The 22,388-nt window shown below is 47.0% G+C and overlaps 1 protein-coding gene across 1 annotated transcript in view; it reads left to right on the top strand.

Annotated features, from left to right (window-relative positions):
• LOC144167935 (uncharacterized) overlaps positions 1-5,876 on the top strand; it is a 33,875-nt gene extending 27,999 nt beyond the window's left edge. Inside the window, exons 3-5 of the mRNA XM_077697057.1 lie at positions 2,909-3,293; positions 3,948-4,135; positions 5,518-5,876. Of these exons, the coding sequence (XP_077553183.1) occupies positions 2,909-3,293; positions 3,948-4,135; positions 5,518-5,667 (723 nt within the window). The 3' untranslated portion in view covers positions 5,668-5,876. The remainder of the gene's footprint in view (positions 1-2,908; positions 3,294-3,947; positions 4,136-5,517) is intronic.
• Positions 5,877-22,388: the final 16,512 nt, after the last annotated feature.

The raw sequence follows: 22,388 nt of genomic DNA, 5'->3' as shown, positions 1-22,388 counted from the left end.
GCTGCTGAATATGCATGCGCCATTGATCAAAGCATTTGAAAGCCGTCCTGCTTCGTGTTGATTGTGCTAATTTTCCTGTTTCCACTGGCTGCTTTATCTGTATGTCACTAGCTAGGTACAGTACTACAGTCTCTAGTGCACCCACATGCATGTATTTTTGTGGCTGTGTTTCTAGGCGAGGCAAAACATTCCCACGAAATCGACATTGCAAGAAAGCCTGGGATGAGGCATCATATTTTATGTTTACTGGCTGATGTTTGTGTTTTTTAAAATGCTCATAACCAGGAAAAGTTCTTGCACACACTCATTTTAAACTTGCATAACCCTGCATCAGTGTTTGCTTCAGAAGAACACTTCGACTAGTTCCACCAGTCTTGTCTTGCCATTCGCAATCAGTGATGCCACAAGTTGTCTGCAGAACAATGTACAGGGCAGCCGTGCCTGTTTTCAGGACGCTTTGCGAATTTTCATGCACTAATAAAGTACTGCTGCTGCAAGTCGCATATTATTTGTATTCACAACACTGCAATTACCGATGCTGGCCAACTTGATTTTGCACTTTAGTGTCTCTTTAGGCGTCTATAGTGTACCGTAAAACCATTAGGTCCCTCCTGGGCAGATGTACTGAACTATGCTCCTGTGCTATGTCGCTTGTGCATCCCAGTAGATTTACTTCCTCTTTCTCTCTTTTTAAGCATAGGAGCAACCTTTTAGGTGCAAAAAGTGTCGAAACATGAAAAAGTTCAGTGTAGTTTTTTGTGCTTAAAATGAGAGCTACTGTATTTACTCTCATAATGAACCCTCCCCCCACTTTTCCTGTTGAGAATTTACTTTTTTGTCACTGAATAAAAAATGCAGCGGGAATATGTCTTATTTTAAGCATCGTTGCTGATGCTGTAGGCGATTACAGTAACGTGATATCGTGCTACAGTACGCGCAGAAATGCTAAAAATGCATTCCAAGAAAAAGAAATCTCATCCGTAGCCGGAGACGTGAGCGCGAATGCCGCGGCTTACAATTTAAAAATTGCGCGTTTGCGGTGCGCCACCTGTTGAATGCAAAACAAACCTTGCGCCATAAAAACGTTGCGGTGTGCGAAGTTCGAACAAAGCACCAAACGTACTCCGCACTCCTTCCCTGCTATTTGATGTTTTGCCGGCGTGCGAACAAAGCAGTAAACGTACTCCGCACTCCTCTGCTCTTGTTTAGGGCTCGTTCACGTAAGGTCCCTGGGACCTTACGTTCACGGCACCAGCAGCATCAGTGGCGTAGAGTTTGCTGCAATTTTACGGTTTTTTTCTAGTTCGACGGCGAAGTAGCAGTTAATTTCTTCAGCCGTTGTGACATGCGCGGGCGCGACCAACCTTTCTAGTTAGACTGCAAAGCCAGCGTCGATAACGTGGACGTGCTTCGTGCGGGGATGCGTACGCATGGCTGACTACTACGGCGAGGCAACCGTGCGTCGTGGATCGTCGACTGGGAGCCCCGAACCCAACGAGGTACCATAGATGCTCTTCGGCAGTGTCTTTATTTATTGTGGCAAGGTCCTCGGAGGCGTTGCCAAATCACCCCCCTACCCGACGAGGACGTTGCCAAATCACCCCCCTACCCGACCTGGTAAAATCAAGACAGACTGATCAGTTGCAGTTGCGAAGCTACACCAGCGAGTTTTTTTTTTTTTTTTGCTACGCATTTATTACAGTAGCGGTGGCTTAAAAATCTGGTTACTACTGATCACACTTGCTTCCGTCACGCTGAACAACGCCACGGGTCAATCATCGATGCCGCCGTCTTTCACGCTCAATTTCAAATGGAAGAACAGCTGAACTTCGTCGTTGTATGTTCTCTTGGCCGAGGTGAAAGAACATATAGTTTAAATTACATTACATTGAGTTGGGCTGGGATTTTTTGACCACGATTTGAAGCACCCGTGCAAAAACAATCCGCATTTCACTTCTTGTTCAAATTAATTTATTTTTCCTTACGTAAGATTAAACAATATCAGAATAATGTGTGATGTAATTCTAATTCACAAACAAATAACGCTTCATAGTGTGGTCCGAGCAAAAAGAGTCAAGCATGTGTGTCATGCTTTTAACATTTTCACAGATGAATGATTTTTAGCCAATTATCTGCTGCCCCCTTCGGTCTATAAAGGAGCACCCCTTGCTGAGGTGGAAAAAAAGACCAACTGAAAATGCTTTAAAAGAGGCTTTAAACGTGTCGTGTTATTACGTGTTCAGTGGATTTAAACATAACCGAAATGTGGGAAGCATATAACTGTCCTATTTTGGAGAGAATTGTGTTATATGCAAGAGCATAACATGCAACTGTTCCGCTTCGATTTCGTGAGCGATTGAGCAAGTTTTTTTTTTTTTGCTTGGTACCAACACAAATTTTCCTAAAACGCCATTTTTCATACATGGGAAAATTAAGTGAAAGGCGAGTGCTAAACCTGTACAATTTCTTATTCCGCGAAGTAGATCAGAACATGACTTGGAGGCACATCTTTAATACAGTATGCGCATCACCTTGGAACTTCAGCATTTCTTAGTTGTCTGATTGTGAAACTTGTCAGATGAAGTGGGTAATTGAAGTAAAAAAAACATTTGCAGGTTACAGATTGCATATCTGGTTCTCAATATTATTCTCACAACTAAAATAATTCATAATATTACCGTTTAACACGTTTGTGTTTCATAAAATTGTAATTTAAGTAAAAAAATATATTGCAGGTTAGTCATTGTATATCAAGCTTTAATAATATTTTGAGAATTGAGATAATTTGTGATGTTCTCTTTTTACAGGTTTGTGTTCCACAAGGAGTGAAGGTGTCAGCACAGACGCTTGAACGAAACTGCCGGAAAGCATTCTACTACTGCTAAGCATTTGTAGATGTCAAAATTAGGAAGTCACAAAAGCAACTCAGCAGAACGACCCATTCCTCAACTGGCCAGTCTCGCCGACTGCTGTCATCAAGCTGCATGAGGTGCTCAACCACGGGCTCGACTGCGCCGATGGGCTTCGCCTTCTAAAACCCACATCGGACAAAAGTGCCGCATTCTTCAGCTACTTTCAAGATGATACGACCCCAGCAGCCGCACTAGCTCCTCATAAAACGAAGCTGGCAAGGCAGGAGGACGGTGAGGGCCTGCTCGCTAGCAGCGCTGTAAATCCCCCAGTCAGCACCGTCTACCACTGGTTCTGCGGGTGGCGGAGAGGGCAGTATGGCGACGAAGGAGTGAGCCCCCTCACTAAGCTGGACAGAAGAGCACCAAATCACGTTGAACATTGTAAGTAGCTATGTACCCCAGCACACTCCATATATTGCTACTTTTATGGGACCTGTGCCAACGTTTATGCAAACATGTTATCTCTCTCAGTTTAATTTTCAGCTTCAAGCAAGCTATCATGCAGTGTAGACGGAAAGCTATCGCAGAAACTCTGTTCTGCAGTGTTGAATTCTCTAATTCGGGAGAAAGGCAGCGATGAGCACATGCACAGCCACGGCGCACTTAACTAGACTTGTCTGATGCACCTGTCCTAATGAAGATGGCACAGCCTGACTGAAAGCCTGTGCTTGTAAAACTACTTTTAAATTATGGCCCAGACGTTCGTATGTCTCAGTACATACCTTCGCTCTACTATTTTTGTTCCACTTAGAAGGAATAAATGGGCGTGTGGTATTCGCCACAACAGTGCAGCTCATAATACATCTTTATACGTGGCACAGCTAACTGCAGCCTGGCGTGGGAGCAATGCGCAATTTGAATCAAATTCAATGTGAAGTGAATTTTCACTATTCACATTTGAAAATAATTCATTTGCAGTAATCTTTTGCCATTTACATTCGAATATATGTAATTCGCGGTTGGTTTCTACTATTCGTATTTGAGAATATTCGATCTGATTCACAGTCAGTTTTCACTATTCCTAACTGTTTACAGCATGTCTGGAGGGGGCATTCAGGAAGCTTGACTGGGAAAGCAAACACAGGACAACTCCCAAGAAGCCAGCACCAGCACACCCACAGGGCAAGGCCAACCGGTGGCAGCAGAGCCTGAACAGCAGCAGCTGCCTATGGATACCGAGCCACAGCTGGAGGCCCAGGGCTCAACTGGAAGCAGTCACCAACGTGAGGTGTTGAGGTGTGGCTTGTGCTCGTGCATTTATTTTAGCAAAGCCTAATAATTGTGACCCTTACTCCAGTTACTGGACACCTAGGTAGCAACTAGACACCTGAACAAGATCTGTTTCTCAGCAACACACTCCACTTTTGGCAAGAGCTACCTATTTTATAACCACGTGCATGCATTTTTTCAGGGGTCTCTTATAGTAAAATTTATTTTTACGAAGGTACAATTGCAGGAGCTAAGTAGAAGAAGGCTACAGGATGCCAAAAAAGACACTCCAAAAATTAAGGCAATCCAACATGACTGCGTAGCATCATAGCAGAAGCAAGACGAACAAGTTTTTCCAATGCATGTAAAGGGGAGCAAGAATGAAGTAGTATTCATATGTCACAGCTAGTGTGAAATTTTGTATGCTGGCTGTCGTATGTCTTCCGAGGCCCTTTCTGACATAGGGAGGGTGCTAAGAGGAGGAGGAATAAACTTTCATTAAACAGCACTGTGCTGGTGTTAGGGGCCCCCACCAGGTGGGACAGTCTTCAGCCCAGCTTAAAAGAAGAAGTGTTAAACAGACTCTGCCAGGATCCAATCTCATACCATTAGATACATAGTCAGTTGCACAGTGCAAGTTTTTGAGATGTAAAATTTTACATTCTGGTCTTAATGTTTTTTCTGTGTGTTTCGCTGAATAGTCCTTGTATGCCACTAAGGCCCTGTGAATAAAAAGGTGCCTTGCGAAAGCGCTAGGTCAGGGGCTCTCAAGTAAGGCTTTGAGGAACCCTGGGATTTTGAAGAGGCGTTGCTTGGGTTCTGTGAGACTAAAGTGACTATGGTGTTGTGCTGCTGAGCCCAAGGACATGGGTTCGATACCGGCTGCGGTAGCAATTTTTCTGATAGAAGTGAAAAGCGAAAGAGTCTGTGTGTCGAGATTTCGGCGCACGTTAACTCTTCCTAGCTGTTCCTAGGTGACCAAAATTAAACCCCAGCTGTCTCCACTACAGCGCGCCTCATAAGCAAGGTGTAGTTTCGGTACTTTAAACCTTGCAGTCAATCAATCAATCAGTTATTATTATGTAACTGAACATGGCACTAAACAAAGCTTTTTCTTGTGTTTTATTTTAGTTCAATGAATTCATTAATGTTTGTGAAACTAATCTGTAAATACCTGCGTAGTATTCTCTGGTCCAAAGTGGTTATCTAAGCTTGGCAGGGGAAGGTGAGTTCTGTGAACATTTTTCTGCCCTAATGGGTTTCCCGGTAGGCCCATAGTTGAATACCTACGGAACACCCTTATTACTTCAGCAGTGCAAAGAAGACAATAGTAAAGATAGGAGATGCAACAAATTTTGAGTAAATTTGTGGTATATCCTGAACAAATGTTTCGTAGGACACTGCGGAGCTGCAGAAGATCTACGAGGAGTGGTGGCGCCAGCCTTCCCTAGCTGCTGGCAACCCATATTATGCCACTGCCCTTCAGCAGCTGCTGCGGCAGATGCACAAGATCAGAAAGGAGCCCCAGGAAGGAGCCTGCCCATGAAGGCAGGCTTCATCAGCGCCCGGAGGTGCGGCTGTACCGTCAAGGTCCAGCCCACAAGCATTGCCAGGCGTCGCCCTGGGGTCAACCGGGGACCAGGTAGAGTGCCTGCTGGCCAAGAGCTCGGCTAGCAAGAAGGTCAAGCGGTCCTCACGCCCTGAACCTCAGCGTCAGAGATGGGGTGCCACACGCCAAAGCTCTCGGACTACAGAAGGGACAGAAGGTACCTAATAGGGTGCCCCTTGTGTGAGCCTCTTCATTTAGGGTTATATTTTCTCCGGAGGTGTGTGAATGGCACTACAAGTCGTAAATGAATAGTGAAAACTCACGGGAAATCAACTCCAATATTTTTAAATGCACATGTCTCAACATTAAAGGCCAACTGCACTCAAATTTTTTTTTGTCCAAATAAGCAGTCTAAGCTCTTAAAATCACCTTGGCGAAATCCTGAGCTTCGGAAGCACACTGCACACTAGGTACCATCGTTCAAAGTAGCTCCATGCAGACGACGTTTGCACCTGGTGGAGAGTTCCCGAAACAAGTTCCGAGCTGCCTGTGACGGAGGTTGGGGAACCTGTCCCGTGAAGCTCGCATTTCTCCGGCGACTTGCAGGGCGCTCCGCCAGGTGCAGGGATGTGCTTGCCCGGGGTTTCTCTGCTACACCAGCGCGCTGTACCGCCGTCGCCATCACATGTTTAAACTAACCGCATAGGCAGGCGTATCCGCCATTTTTTTTTCAATGTAAAAAAAAAAAGACAGAAAGATGAGAAGCCTACAAACTATTCACGCGCTTGCGAATGTCTTGGTGTTAACAAACCTCTTTTTACTTAAAAATAAAATGTTTACTCAAAGATAAAAATAGCGCGAAATGAGCACATGCCTTACATTTGTCATTCCTGTTGCATTTACCACAGAAAAAAAAGCTATTTTATAACTTTTTGGCCGCTTGCATCCCGCGTCCAATATGGGCCATATTTGGGCTGGCCCAACACCACCTCTATCCTTTAGACCTTTTCAAAAGTTTGACGACCTAAATAGAGTTGTTGTACACGCGGCTATAAACGCTTGTGTGACTTTTGCCTCACTCGCTAAGTGAGCCAAAATCAGCCTTTCTCTAAGTAACAAATACATCAGCACAAATATCGGCCGTCGTCTTCGTCAAGTGCGAAAACTAACGAAACTTCTCCTCTCCTAAATAATAGACTAGATTTTTAAAAGTTCAATTCCCAAGTGAAGTATTTACTTTGAGTGTTAGATTTAGTTTATTTGAAAGTAAAATGTTTTCAGCAGCACCTGTCTCTGGTTAAAGTAGAAAACAGTGGCAGATAGGAAATGTTTTCGTGCTTTAGTGCATCATTTAGCTGTGGAAGCTGGCTTATCGTTTTAGATCCGTTTTATAATTCGTTTCCTGATGGGCAGCAAGGCAAAAAATACTGGGTTGATATTCACGAAGCTGTTTGCACATAATGTATGGTAAAAATAGTGATCGATCGCAGCCCGCGTGCGGTTTGTTCCCTTCAAAGAGAGAGACGTGATAGCTGAAGCGTCGGCTATAACAAAAGCTCCTTTTCGAAATCGTACGGGCAAGTAGCGTTGTAAATCAGGGTCCGCTTTTTTAGTAAACTATGCTGTTGGGCTAGTTGGTTCATTGCTTAAGGAAAATCGAGCGCTACAAACGAGGACAGAAAAAACGAAGAACGACGAGACAGATGCGCTACTAACAACTGATTTATTCCAAGGAAAGACAGCGATATAAGTAGCTTGTCTACAAACGCACAAACATACACAAAGGATAATAGATCTGAAAAAGATACTATAAAAACAAATTAGCCACAGCTGAAGACAATAATCACACCTTTTTATCGCATGTTGTCTAGGATCCAGTACTCCTTCGAAAACAGGGATAGCGATGCTTCACTGATACAGCCTGCGCTGTTTTTCTTTTGGTTAAAATACGCTTCGCGCAGTTCTTGCGCCACGGTGTCACGACTCTTTCCGATAATGATTGTCTCTGTCAGTCTCGGAAGGCATCCTTTGCCACACTCGCGGTAGTGATGAGGCAAATGCGACCCGGTGCCATTCTTCATGGAAAGATCATGTTCCCTGAGGCGGTCATTTACGCATCGGCTGGTTTGTCTGATGTACACCTTACCGCAGAAGCAGTCATCGAAGTATCTCGGGAACACCTTGGGTATCGGCTAAAATAATTCCAATGCCTTGTTTTAAATTGCTTCCATTGTAATATTTGCAGTCGTGACTGAAATAGATGCTCCCATAGCGGTACCGAAAACTTGCCTGTAGAATTCGCTTTTGTGCGAGAAGCAAGCGTTAGACAGGCAAAACCGTAGCAAGGTGCAGAGCTCAGTGACATTGAACGGCGTGCGATACACTAATGTCATGTCCTTGTGGAGGAACTGCCTGGAAGTGGAGCCCTTGCTCGTGTCTTCAGAAAACGTGGTGTGCAGATCGCGCATGTGCAAGCAAGCAAGCTCAAGGGTGACTTGCTTAACATAAAGGATCCTCCCTCGGCAAAGTTTCCCTGGTGTGGTCTACAAAATCCCATGCGCCGACTGCGAATCGGTATACATTGGTGAAAGCGGAAATTTTTGCCGGCGTCTTAAACAGCACAAAAATGACGTCACCAAGGGCCACACCGTGACGAATGCCGAGAAGATGGGCCACAAGATAGAGTGGGACCACGCGCGCATCATAGCCACGGAGTGGAGTGGATAAACTTTATTAAGACGAGCTTCAGGTGCCCACCAGGTGGGGGGCCTCCTGTAGTCCGGGAAGCCCTGGTCCGCGCTGGCTGCCCTAGCCCTCTCCGCCAGGATACGCTGGACTGAGAGGTCGGAGCTGGCCAGCTGGTCCGCCCACTGCTCGTACGTTGGGTGAGGATTTGGGGTAAGAGATGGGGTTTTCTGACACTCCCTTACCATGTGGTACAGGGTGCCTGGTTGGTGACAGAAATTACACGTTGAGTAGTAGAGGGTGGGGTACATGGCATGGAGGAAAGGCAGTCGCCTGTGCTCTGGATAAATGGGGATGTGGTGGCGGGAAGCGTCGTCGTTCGTGGCGGTAATGGGCGAGGATGTCCGCGTATGAATTCAGAGTAGCGGGCTTGGGAGAGCGAAGGGGCTGTGTGACTTCGCCTTCTTGAGAAACGGCCCGGTGTGTATGAACGCGGGCAGCGGCGTGTGCCGCCTCGTTCCCCTCGAAGGACTCATGTCTGGGGGTCCAGATGATGTGCATTTCCGGGAGCTGGTGCACACTTTGCAGAATTTTTAAGGCCGTGGGTGTGATTCGACCTAGCAGGAAGTTGCGGCAGGCGGATTATAGTGAAGTAGTCGTTTCCAGTGGTGGCGGCTAGAGCGATGGCAAGTCCTTCTGCTGCCTCAATAGATGTCGTGTGTACTGTAGCGGCCGTCAGTTCTGCACTGTTGGCTCCGGTGACACTCACGGCATGTTCCAGTTGTTGGTGGTATGGAGAGGCATCCGTGTAACGAGTACAGGGAGAGTTGGGGAAGCGTTTTCTAAGGGCTCGTATCCGGGCTTCTCGGCGTGCCTTGTTATAGATGGGGTGCATATTTCTGGGAATGGGTGCGATTGTGATGTACTGTCGGATGGTTAGAGGGATGCGTTGCCTCTGTTCGCATTTTGGGGAAGGCCTGTAGCCGAGCCAGGTAAGTGTAGCCCTGCCGGTTGGCGTGAGCTTAAGTCGCGTGAATTGGGAGATGCGATGAGCTTCTTCCAGTTCCTCCCATGTATTATGGATGCCGAGCTGTAGAAGTTTTCTTGTTGCTATTTTTGGAGGCAGTCCAAGGGCGGCCTCCTAGGCCTGGCGTATGGCGATGTTTAGCTTTTCTTTCTCTGCGGGTTTCAGGGCCAAATACGGTGGCGTAACCTGGCTAATAAGGAGGGCGTGAATGATGCGCAGGCTGTCAGCTTCTTGTAGCCCAAGTGTCTGATGGGAGATACTGCGGATGAGGTGAATGAGCTGGTCAAGAGTCCGTTGCAAGGGAAGGATAGTCTGAGCGGCTGAGCCATCTTTTGGTATGGTGAGGCCTAATATGCGTAGGAGTGGGACATTGGGGACGCGTTGCTCATTAATGGTAAGTTCTGGATCTGGTATGGGATCTGGACGCTTCTTATATGTCCTTTTGCACAGGGTTAGAAGGGCAGGTTTTTCGGGGGCACAATCGAGTCCTCGGGCTTTCAGGTATTGTTGGGTGACCTGAATGGCTGCTTGAAGTGCATCTTGCTGGTCGCCTGGAGATCCAGTGGGGACCCAGAGCGTTAGGTCGTCCGCGTATATTGCGTGGCGAAGATTCGGGATGGCTTTTAGTAGGGGTGGCAAGTCTTTCATTATGAGGTTGAATACTATTTGGGATACTACCAACCCCTGCGGAGTGCCCTTTGGCAGGGTTTTAAATGCGTCGGATCGACGGTGCCCGATGCCCACTGTTGCTGTGTGCTGGGTTAGAAAGGAGACAAAGTATTGGAACGTGCGCTCGCCACAGTTTGTAGATGCGAGGCCTTGAAGGATGGCTTGGTGAGAAACGTTGTCGAATGCCCCCTTAATGTCAAGGGCCAAGATGGACCGCTTGCTGTGGCTATTAAAGTCGTCCAGCACTTCCTCCTTAAGCTGAAGTAGTATGTCTTGGGTTGACAGATGTGGGCGGAAGCCGTACATCGTGTCAGGGAAGTAGCCGTTGTCTTCGACGTGGGGCGAGAGCCGGTTGTAAACCAGGTGTTCAAACAATATCCCGACACATGAGGTCAGAGAAATAGGCCTCAGATTCTTGGAGTTCAAGGGTTTGCCGGGCTTGGGGATGAAAGTGACGTCTGCGTGTTTCCACTGTGGGGGCAAGGAACCCGCGAGCCAGCACTCATTGATGTAGACTAGAAGATTTTCTAGGACGGCATGGTCGAGGTTTCGCAATAAGTTGTTAGGGATTTTGTCTCGACCCGGAGTGGTGTTTCGGGTGAGGTTGTACGCTGCCACCTCGATTTCAGCAATGGAGAACGGCTCATCCATTTTGGGATTCCGATCGCCTGTGTAGTCAGGTGCCTGGGTGGGTTGGACATGAGGTGGGGGCGCCAAGGCTTGCTTAATAAGTTCGTCCAACAAGTCTTCTTCTGTGCCCGGGTAATTGTGGATTAATCGGCGAAGCTGGTCTGCTGCGACCGCCTTATATTCACCGGGGCCCATAAGGGAACGGAGCAGGTACCATGTGCGGCGGGTTCCCAGCGTTCCCTGCAGCTTGTTGCAGAACTGCGTCCAGTTGTGCTGGCTCAGCTCACGGGCGTACACTTCAGCTTCTGCCGTAATTTGCCGGATCTTCAGCTTGCGGTTCGTCTTGTTCTTTTTCCACCGCCTGATTAGCCCTCTACGGGCGTCCCAGAGGTGGAGGAGATAGGCATCGATGGCTGGGTTATCCTGCGTAAGGGAAAGTTCCTTGGCGTGTTTTCTTGCCTCTTGAATGAGCTTGGTAGTCCATTCCTCGAGACTGTTATCCGATCAGCGGGGGTGGTTTCTCGGAAGTTCTTCCAATTTCTTATGCACGCAGTGCCAATTTTTTGGCTGCTCGCTCTTTGATGGGAGATTTGTGACTGAATTATGTAGTGGTCGCCGGGAAAGAATATCGCAACGAGGCTCAATCTTGAATCGCTAATAATTCAGACAACAAGCAACACAATCAACAGATCATCTGGCACTCTAAACCATGTGTACTCCCGTACATTACGTCATGCGCTCAACGCTACTTAGGAGCCTGCTGCTAAGCCATCAATCCATTATGAACAAGGGATCCATACGGATCCTGAAACGTCAATTTTGTTGCAACATTTATGCAAATGCCTTTACCTGACCAGATGGCATTCCGTCGAACTCTCGACAAAGACAGAGATTGGCTTATAGGTTTATAGATGACGCAGCTACACTCTCACACCTACCGACAGTGCTACTTGGGAATGCCACATCAAAGGGAACATTAAGGCGTCTCTCGCAGCAGAGCGCACATGCAGCAAGCTACTCTGTGAAGCACAGCTCAATGGGTAGGCCACGCATCACACATAAAACAGCAACTGTATGTCACAGCTTTGCTTGTTAATCATCTGTACAGACTGTGTAGGTGAATTTTTTTGCCAATGCACTTAGTGAGAGATGTTGCTGTGCTTTGTTTGTGTGGGTGCTGCTACAATTGCTGAAGTTGTTAATGTGAATGTACTGAGTGATAGGAGTATGCATATGACTGAAGTTGTGTTTTTATGGTTCGCATAATGCCACCTTTTTAAGGCTAGGACGCACGCTCCTGCTTGTGATTCTTGCTTTTGATGTTTTGTACTTGCATATATTTGTGGTGCAAACAAATAAACTTTGTTGCAAGTCAAGCACTTGTCGTGTTCTTCTTTCAGGTCTGTGGGCAGCAGAAATGCCACAAGGTGTAATATGCGCAGAATGTAGCTCACTCATTTCAAGCACGAAGAACTACACTGAACTTTTTCATGTTTCGACACTTTTTGCACCTCAAAGGTTGCTGCTATGCTTAAAAAGAGAGAAAGAGGAAGTAAATATATTGGGATGCAAAAGCGACATAGCACAGGAGCATAGTTCAGCACATCTGCCCAGGAGGGACCTAATGGATTTACGGTACAATACAGACGCCTAAAGAGACACTAAAGTGCAAAAGCAAGTTGGCCAGCATCAGTAATTACAGTGTTGTGAATACAAATAATATGCCACTTGCAGCAGCAGTACTTTATTAGTGCATGAAAATTCCCAAAGTGGCGTGAAAACAGGCACGGCTGCCCCATATATTGTTCTGCACGACAACATGTGACATACTAATTGCGGATGTCAAGACATGACTGGTGGAACTAGTCGAAGCGTTCTTCTGAAGCAAACACTGATGCAGGGATATGAATGTGTGCAAGAACTTTTCCTGGTCTTGAGCTTCTTAAAAGACAAAAACCTCATCTAGCAAACATAAAATATGATGCCTCATCCCACACTTGTTGCAGGGTCGATTTCATCAGAATGTTTTGCCTTGCCTACAAGCACAGCCACAAAAATGCATGCATGCGGGTGCACTAGAGACTGTAGTACTGTACCTAGCTAGTGACTTAGCGCATACAGATAAAGCAGCTAGTGACAGCAGGGGATTATGAGCACAATCAGCAGGAAACAAGACGGCTGTGAAATGCTTTGATCAATGGCGCAGGCATGTTCGCGTAGCAGCTTTTCCTAGGTGGTGCCACTGCGGGCGTTCCTAGGGAAGCTTTGCCGATGTCATAATGCCCTGCCAGCAAAGAGATGGGGCTGGGTGGCCTATTTTGCTGTACGCCGCCACACCAAGGTAGCATTAGGTAGAATGTAACAGAATGACAGAACGTAACTTTGAAAAGTGAAGGGTAATCAGACAAGTTTTTAAGAAGGCGGTAACAACTGAATAGTCGGGCTTGGCTTGCTCTGGGCGCTTTGTGACGTGCCCTGATATGTTTCCAAAAAGCGAAAGAGAAAAAGCCAGTTCGATGAATAAAAGAAAAGGCTTTGAAAAATTGTGGTTTTTCTGGCAGACCAACTTTTACAGCCAGTTCAGCACTGTTAGCTGGCCTGCAGCAACACATGCATGTACACTTCACTCTTAAAGGAGTGTCTCGTGCGCAAATTCAGCGTACAGCAGACCGATTGCAAAGCGTGGGTGTTAGCAAGTTTGTCACATAGCCTTTGATGTGATGACTATTGCATTTTAATGACCAGTTTCCCAAATATGCTTCCAGAAGTGAGCATTTTTAAGCAATTCTGCTCTCACCATGTGAACTGCACGACAGGTGAAAACAATGGCTACCGTGGCTGTAGCCAAAGAAAACGGGGAGCGAAATTTGATTAAGCACCGGACAACACATTTAGCAACGGAAGCACACACCAAAGGCCACAATGAAGACATGAGGAAACGTAGAGCGCTGAAGTTTACAAGACCACCACAGAATAAAGGGACAAACGAAACGCTTGGTGTGATTCGTTTGCTCCTTTATTCTGTGGTCGTCTTTTAAACTTCAGCGCTCTGCTTTTCCTCATGTCTTCATACCAACTAGCCCAACACCCAAGGTTTACTGAATAACACAATTAAAGGTCATCCTGCCTGATGGAGGCAACGCATGTGAGCAATAGTAAATCACTGAAGGACTCTGGCCAGATATCATTCCGCCTGACGAAACTTTAGGGAGTTCCAATTGACGTCTCGTCAGCACGGAACGCTAGAAAAAAAATATATCTGAAGCAACACGGTTGTCTGCACTATCGCAGAAACAATCAGGGCAATTTTCGGGCCAAAGGTTAAGCTGATTCCTTGTAGGGATGTAGGGTAAACGGTGCAGATCCACGTTTGACAAACAGCCGTTCCAACCACGCGGCGATTTGCGAACCGCCGAGGGCGTGAAATAGAGCAATAGTAAATCACTGAAGGACTCTGGCCAGTTATCATTCCGCCTGACGAATCTTTAGGGAGTTCCAATCGCCGTCTCGTCAGCACGGAACGCTACAAAAAAAATATATCTGAAGCAACACGGTTGTCTGCACCCGCGGTCTGCACTATCGCAGAAACAATCAGGGCACAAAATGCAATTTTCGTGCCAAAGGTTAAGCTGATTCCATGTAGGGTAAACAGTGCAGATCCACGTTTGACAAACAGCCGTTCCAACCACGCGGCGATTTGCGAACGGCTGAGGAGGCACTTCGAAATCCACAGCGGCGGGCAACACCTGACAATTAAAGGTTGACTATAACTTTTACAGCCGCGGTCGATCACCACAGGGTGAATGGTGTAGATCTAGATACACGCTCGAGAAACAACCGGTTCATATACACGGCGATTGGCGAACGGTTGAGGCACTTCGAAATCTACAGCAGCGGGCAACGCCTGAGAACGCGTAATCACGCACAGAGGCACGGTTGAAGCACTTCACGTAAAAGCATGAGGAGCGGATGCGGTAGCGCACACTGTGTATCCCAACCACGACCGGCTGTCGTGACCCAAACCACGACCGGCTTGATCCAAAACACTTGCCGCTTCACGTAAGTGCATAAGCGGCGGGAAACACCTGTTGAGAACGCGAAATCCTACACAGGCACGGTTGAAGCACTCGTAACTTCGTTAGAATATGAATAATTAGGCGTTCAATCCACAGCGCGGCCGTCGCAGAAAGCGAAATACAACATGCCGATTGAAACACTTCACGTAACATGAGCACAGGCTAGCGCAGAGGGCACAGCTGCGGCGGCTCCGGCAGGTCCCAGAGCGCAGGGAGTGTGCACAACGGCGGAAAAGCCAAGCGCCCTTCGCCTTTCCCACTCGCACTCCTCCTTTTCTCTCTTTCGTGTCTGAGCGTCCGGGCAATTTATTTCACGCGTCCCGTGAACGTGCCCCCGGGTTTCGAACATCTCTTCAACGGCGAGTTGGGTTTTGTCAGAGACGTCTGGCATAAGATCCAACGGCGGCCAACTGTGACTCCAGTTGCATCTAAGCTACGACGATTGCCTCTTGCTCTCCGTGATCCAGTGTCCAGCGAGCTGCGACGCCTGGAGGACAATAATGTCATTGAACGTGTCGACGCCTCGGAGTGGGTTTTGCCACTCGTCGTCGCCCGGGAAAAGAACGGTGACTTTTTCGGCTCTGTGTGGACCTCCGGGAACCGAATAAGGCAATTATAATTGATGGGTATCCTTTGCAGCATGTCGAGGAGCTGTTGCAGATGTTTCAAGGGGCTGTTTGTTTTTCTAAGCTCGACTTAGCGTCGGCTGATCGTCAGTTGTTGCTGGAAGAAGGAAGTAGGAACTTAACTACCTTTGTGACTCATGAAGGCGTATTCAGGTTTAAGAGGGTGTGTTTTGGTCTGGCGTCGGCGCCAGCGGTCTTTCAAAAAATGATGTCCGAGATCTTGAAGAATTGCAAAAATGTCGTTTGCTGTTTTGATGATATTCTTGTGTGGGGAAAGACTCAGTCTGAGCATGACGCGAGCTTGGTGGAACTCTGAACATGTATAGCAAACAGTGGCATGAAGTTGAACGACAAATGTCTTTTTTCGGTCAAAGAACTTGATTTTTTTAGTCACAGGATATCGGATGAGGGCATCTCGCCTTTGGAAAGCAAAGTAAATGCTATAGTACATGCTCCGGCTCCGCCGGACAAAAGTCACTGCAATCATTTTAGGTCTTGCAGGATACTATGCCAAGTTCATGAAGAACTATGCAGAGATAGTTGGACCACTGCGCCTCATGCGCAGGAAGGGTCAGACGTTCTGTTGGTCTGATGATGCTCAGCGCAGTTTCGATCAGTTGAAAGCGTGCCTCACTTTTTCTCCTGTCGTGAAGGTCTTTAATCCTGACTTGCCTGTAGTAGTTACTACCGACGCCTCTGATGTAGGAATTGGCACGGTACTACAGCAGCGGTATGGTTCTAGGCTTGAAACCGTAGCTTTTGCGTCTAGAACTTTGTCGGAGACGGAGAATACTCTCTGGGAGAGCGCGAAGCGCTGGCTTGTTTGTTCGCGTGTGAACAGTGCCACATTTTTATTTGGGGTAGACGGTTCACGCTTTGAACTGACCATCAGGCTGTAGTTGCTTTGTTAGCCGCAGGAGATGCAGGTCGGAGACCTTTAAGAATTTCAAAGTGGTCAGCTCGTCTGCTGTATTATAATTTTGACATCGAGTACTGCAAAGGATCAGACAATCTGGTTCCTGATCCTCTATCGAGATTGCCCATTCAGACCGGTCAAGAACTTGTGAAGGAGGAAGAGATAGTGTCACTGGTAACGTCAGTAGTCGATAAAGAAACCGTGCAGGTGGCAACGAAGGCAGATGTGACGTTGCAGAAGGAAGTAGAGTATGTGTCTAAGGATTGGCCAAATAAGAAAAAAGTACACAGTGAATAACCACCTTATTTCTATGTGAAGGATGAACTTTCTGTGGTGGACGGTTTACTCATGCGTGATAACCATGTAGTTATCGGTTGTGTACTTGTACGTACATTCCTCCAGTTAGCACATGAAAATCATCAAGGAATGGTACGTATGAAACAACTTCTCCGGGAACGTTACTGGTGGCCTCAAATGAATCGTAAGGTTGAAGAACATGTAAAGCATTGTCACGTTTGTCAGCTGGCAGACAAGTCTGCTAAGCCTCATGTAGCTCCGTTGCAGCCAGTGGAATGGCCTGAAGGGCCTTGGCAAAAGTTGGGAATGGACATCGTCGGTCCGTTAGATGTGTCGTACCCCCGATTTCTTGATACACTAGTCGATTACTACTCTAAGTGGCCTGAGGTTCTGGGCACAAATTCTATTTGTGTCGTACCCCCGATTTCTAGTTACATTAGTCGATTACTACTCTTAGTGGCCTGAGGTTCTGGGCACAAATTCTATTTGAACTGAGGATGTCATTAGGTTGTTGGACTGGTCTTTCAGTCGGGAAGGGCTCCCTGAGGCTTTAGTGACGGATAATGGACCCCAGTTTGTCTCCAGACAAATGCCAGAGTATCTAAAGGAGAAAGGTATCCGCCACGTGTTCTCGTCGAATTCTTACCCTCAGGCTAACGGCCAGATTGAACAGCTTAACAGGGTTCTCGAAGAACATTTACAGGTAGCAAGACTTGAAGGCAAGGATGCTTCGAAAGGCATTACCCAATTTCTTGGGTCGTACAGGGTCACACCACATTCAGTGACCGGTCTTTCTCCAGCTTTTTTACTGCATGGACGTCAGCCTCGTTCCAAAGTGGATATTAGAAACTTCAGGATACGTAAAAAGGCAGCAGAATTAGACAATTTCCTGCCTCATGTTTGGAATCAGGTCTTCACGAAGCACCATAAAGCTAAACAGTACTTTGACAGAAGGAAAGGTGCGCAGCAGACCCGCATAAAGGTAGGAGATGTCGTGAAGCTAAAATTCTATAAGCAAGGATTTCTCAAGTATAGTAAGCCGTTGACAGTGCAGACTCAGGTTGCACCTTTCACTTTCAAGCTCAGTGATGGAAAGATCTCGAACGCGTCAAAACTCAGTCATTCCGAAAGGAATTGAGGTTGGCTCGGCACCGTATTCCTTTGAAAATGTTTAACTCTCTTCAAGGCAAAGAGTTTTATACTCTTCGTCTAACTTACACATTTGTGACAGTCAGTCTCCTAGTCTACTGTTGACTGATGGGGCAAACCCCAGTGTCCAGACAGACTCTGATCTGTCAGAGCTTCCTTCCAGTGCATGGTCTCGATCCGTTGTTCCTCAGGAAACGGTAGAATGTCAGCAAGAAAATAGTGAGCAAACAGATCCAAATTGCCAAGTAGACAACACAAGGGGAAATGAGGGGCGTCTCGGTCGTCAGATAAATAAAGTTCAACGTCTACGCGTCCGCGCCGTAAGACTAAGCAGCTTCAGTGACTTCGCGACTATGTGCGGTAGGGGGTAGACGTAGGGTTCATGCCTTTTGTCATGTTGGACGTGTCATGTCTTGTGTTGGGTCGCATATCACCATTGAAAGTGTTTTTGGGTGGTTTTTTCTAATGGGTCCTAAAAAGTCTTACATTGTTGCGGGTCGTGTGTGCAACTTACAGGAGTGTGCGCGACTCCACTATTCACACTTCCACTGCTCCTGCGCAAGTGATAGTGCCTTTGTGGGACTATGTAGGACTGTCGTATGTGACTGAGTGCTTTTGTGTGGATCATGTGCCACATGCAGACAGTCTTTAAAGCACGGAGGAATGATGTGGAGTATGTATTTCACAGTGTCCGAACTTCTTTTGCACGGGGAGATGATGTGGTGTAGTGGCGCCCTCTCTGGAGCGGCAGCGCACTTTGTGCGTTTGTGTTGTATTAGGTTGTTACTAGATGTCGTTGTGGTGGGACGCACGTGATGCTAATGCTCCAATTACGTGCGTATGCGTGTCTGGTGGCGCCATTGTGATGTCAAATAAATCATTATTTGTCTGGGATTGTAACAGCGATGTCGCACTTCTTCTTGTGGGCTTGTGCTTGGGCGGGCGCGGTGCGCTTTCGCTCCCGTCGCTGCCGAGGCCGCTCGCCGTCACCCACGACGCAACAAGGTTCCGACGTTTTCTGCGCATTCATTTTTATACGCATGATAAAATCTTATTTGCAATTATATGACTGCAGTGCAGTGCTGCTGTCATCGTGTGTACACGGGGTTGGTTCTCGTGCAGTAAAATCTGTGTTTGCCTTTTAACCGCACTCCTTGCATCAAGAAATGTGGATGAAAATAAACAAATTTCAATACAAACCGGCTGACCTCGTTCGACAAAGTGCGAGTCTTGCTAAGCTGAGGATGCCCCTCACCTTCTCTCATTTTTACAAATCAACAAAATATTTGCAGACACCATCTTGTGCAGCAAATAAGGAGTTTTGTGCGCACCACACGTTTTCAGCAAGAATTCTATTGTGACAGATTTTCTTTTGCTAACAGTTTGAGATGTTTTTATTTCAAGCAAAACTGTCTTTTTTCTTGTTTTCTCAACTTTTAAGGACCCATAAGCCCACGATTGCAAAATAAAGCTGGAAATAAAAGTAATAAGATGTATTAATGAGGCAAATTATTTAGACAACTTGATATTAAAAGTTTGTGCAGAGCAATGACATTACGTTCGCCCATTTTCCTAAACATTATGACCACAAGAACCTACAACAAAATTTTAGCTTCGTAGTCCACGTATTTGTAGATTTACAAGCTTGCGAATGAAACTGATACCGCCATTTTTTTCAGCCTCAGTGTGTAATTTCTCCGTCACCGGAGGTTTCTCTTTTTTGGAGTGGGTAGCTCCACTAGAAGGAAACAACCGTGATATCTATCGCAATAGGTATCATTGAAGGCCAATTCCCAAAAAAACTAGCAGTTTCGGTTTCGTTCTCCATCCTGTAGAGGATCTACAATGGGATGGCGTCAAATGACGCCACCAGGGCCGAAAAGGGTAATATGGGAAGCTTTGCAGTTGTGAAAGTTCATTTGCAAGCTTATCTGCGTAAAACTACCATGCCCAGCGTGAGGTAATAATAGTAAAAGTTTTTTTTTAAAAAAAGGTCGCTATATATACATGCTGCTCACCGTTGCGAAGAGATTCAAGGTTGGAATTTCCTCGTCACTTCTCACAGGAATATTAATAAAAGCAACGCCATAAAATGCGGAGATCTTTAAGTAATCTGATATTTTTGTTTGGTTCATCGAATTTGCAATCGTATCTGCATAGGATCTTGCATCGATGCCAGATTCTCTGTGAAGAAAAATAAATAAATACGTCACAGCATTACCGCTTGATATTTTCAACCATTAAGTTGTTTAGATAAAATATGGGAATTTTTTCAATATTTTTAGTATATCGTTTGACATAGTATCATTGACATTAGGAGTAAGTACTGGCCTGTTAGACGACCTCATTTGCTGCGTATGCGCGTATGCGCATACATGAAGTCCCCACGTACACGTTACGCCGCAGCACATCTTCCGGACATTCTCATAACTTTCAGACTTCATGTGCCGTCATAGAAGTGATGCCCTTGGTGTGAAGAAGCCATCTGAATATCTTGCAGCACAAGACCAGCTGAAAACGCGGCTGCAATCCCGCCAGTTGGTAGGCCGCCAATAACACGCAGCGGCGATCTTCGGTGCTAAAATGGTTGCGCAACATTTGCCTTCGAAGTGCTAGTTGAAGGCGCGGGTGTCGTCACAGCTCATTGCACATCGCAAGTGGAGACGCGCGTAACATATGCCGCCAACAACAGCCCGGTGTGGTTTATACAAATTGCAGCCTACAGAAACATATGGTCTTACCACCACTGTGAAAAAAAAGCGCAGCGACGCAGCAGAGTAGGGAAAGTGACTTACTAAACGTATTGAAGAAAACACACTCATACATTTATTTTTAGACAAATTTCTGCAAATTTTCTCCTGGCGTCTGCTCCAACAAATATAGCTCTACTACCGCCAACCGGAGGCTCGGCTTCGCCAGTTCAAGGCCAGCCCCACGTCACAATGCGCGCTCACGGCCGCTCCGAACAACACATGAAGACGCTCACCATCTTTAACGTCCAAAATCGCGATCGCCCCAGCCTCGACGGCCAATATGGCCAGGATTTTAAGGACGTTCTCATTTGTAACACTAGGGAGTGCAGCTTCTGGAGATGAATCTGCATTGACGACCCGCCGTCTAAACACTCATTTTATTACCCCCCACTAGCAGCGCATTTCTCATGTGTGTATTATGGCTGCGTAATCACTATTTTGAGTGAGAAAGAATCCTACAAGTCTGTCATCGATGTTGACATTCGGCGCTGCCTAAAAATGCTCAACTCTTCTTATGCGTTTACTGCAGCTTCTCTAATGCTCCTTCAATACACGCAGTACACTACTTTTCAATTACGATGCAGAATGTTATGATTGATGCTGACTTTCGGCGCAAACGATAAGCAGTCTCACACCTGCCCTGATCTGCCCTTAGAGTCATTGATCTTCGATCACCTTTCCTTAATATTGTGTGCATTCAACACCTGTGAGCGTTGCAGACAAACGTTTTAAAGGCGAATGCATTTGTTAGCCGGGGGTTGTCTTGCTCCGTTGGCCGGCGTGCGCCTGCATTCCTCCAGCGCGAGCGCAAGTGAGCGCGCTCCTCGTAGTTCTGCCTTCGTCGTCGTCGTCGTCGTAAATGCGAATGCATTTCTTAGTCGGGGGTGGTCGTGCTCCGTCGGCGTGCGCCCGCAGGTGTTATCTCTCCGCGCTCCTCCTCGCCCTAGCAACAGCTGTGGCGCGCCTAGCAAACGGAGCAGGTGGTAGCTCGGGCGGGAGTAGCGGAGGGCAAGGGGAGAGGAGGAGCGCGCTCGGGCGTGTGAGGGCGCTCGCATCGCGGAGCTCAGGCGGAGTAGCGGAGAGTGAGTAAAGAGGAGGAGCGCGCTCGGGCGGGTGAGGGCGCTCGCATCGCGGAGTTCGGTGGGAGAGAGAGCTCGCGCGCGGGGCGGGCGTGTTGCGCGGGTCTCTCTCTCCTCTCCGCGTACCCTCTCTCCGCTCGCTGCGCTCGGAAAATGTATATAAATGCAGTGGAGCCCACGCCTCTCTCCGTTACTGCTTGCCGCAGCGCACTTATCGGTGCACCCTATGCATTCGCATTTCCGCACGATCCCCTTCGGGGAGGTGGGGGGAGTTTTTTATTTACAGTTCAATCAAGAAGACATTGCGCATGTGTGCTACATCCAGCTCTACAAAGCCACGCCACCGTACGCTTTTTTGTGACTTCCGGGACAGCGCTCTTTCAGCCACGCGATGAATTCGCTGTACTGCCTGACACCAGGTACACAAAAAAGGCATCCTCAAACGGCTTTTTTTAGAGGCTTTATCTGCTAGTTTTATCTGCTTCGCTGCTGCTGCCGCTGTACTAGTATCTTGATACAAATATTGTAATATTTGCACCTTCGCCTCGTGTGACCAGCGCCTTTCTAGGCACTATTAACACCGCTTTGGATGATTTATTGTCATCCGACGGGAATATGGTAATGATTACAGTTTAAAATTGGTGAATGTACTTGTGACACTGCAAAGAACATCGCTACAAAGGTTGCCCGTTTTAAGGGGCAATATAAGTATAATTATTTTTAAAACACCGAATGTAGATAGACAAGTGCGCAGTATTTCCGACCAGCTCCTTGATCGAGCGCGCGGGATTCGTTGTAGAGGCGACCAGAT

This window comes from Haemaphysalis longicornis, unplaced genomic scaffold, assembly GCF_048455015.1.
Source record: "Haemaphysalis longicornis isolate Haplotype H1 unplaced genomic scaffold, Haemaphysalis longicornis Haplotype H1 scaffold_2, whole genome shotgun sequence".
In the NCBI taxonomy this organism is placed as follows: Eukaryota; Metazoa; Arthropoda; class Arachnida; order Ixodida; family Ixodidae; genus Haemaphysalis; species Haemaphysalis longicornis.
Note: the sequence above shows the minus strand (reverse complement) of the source record. Positions and strands in the feature narration are given on the sequence as shown.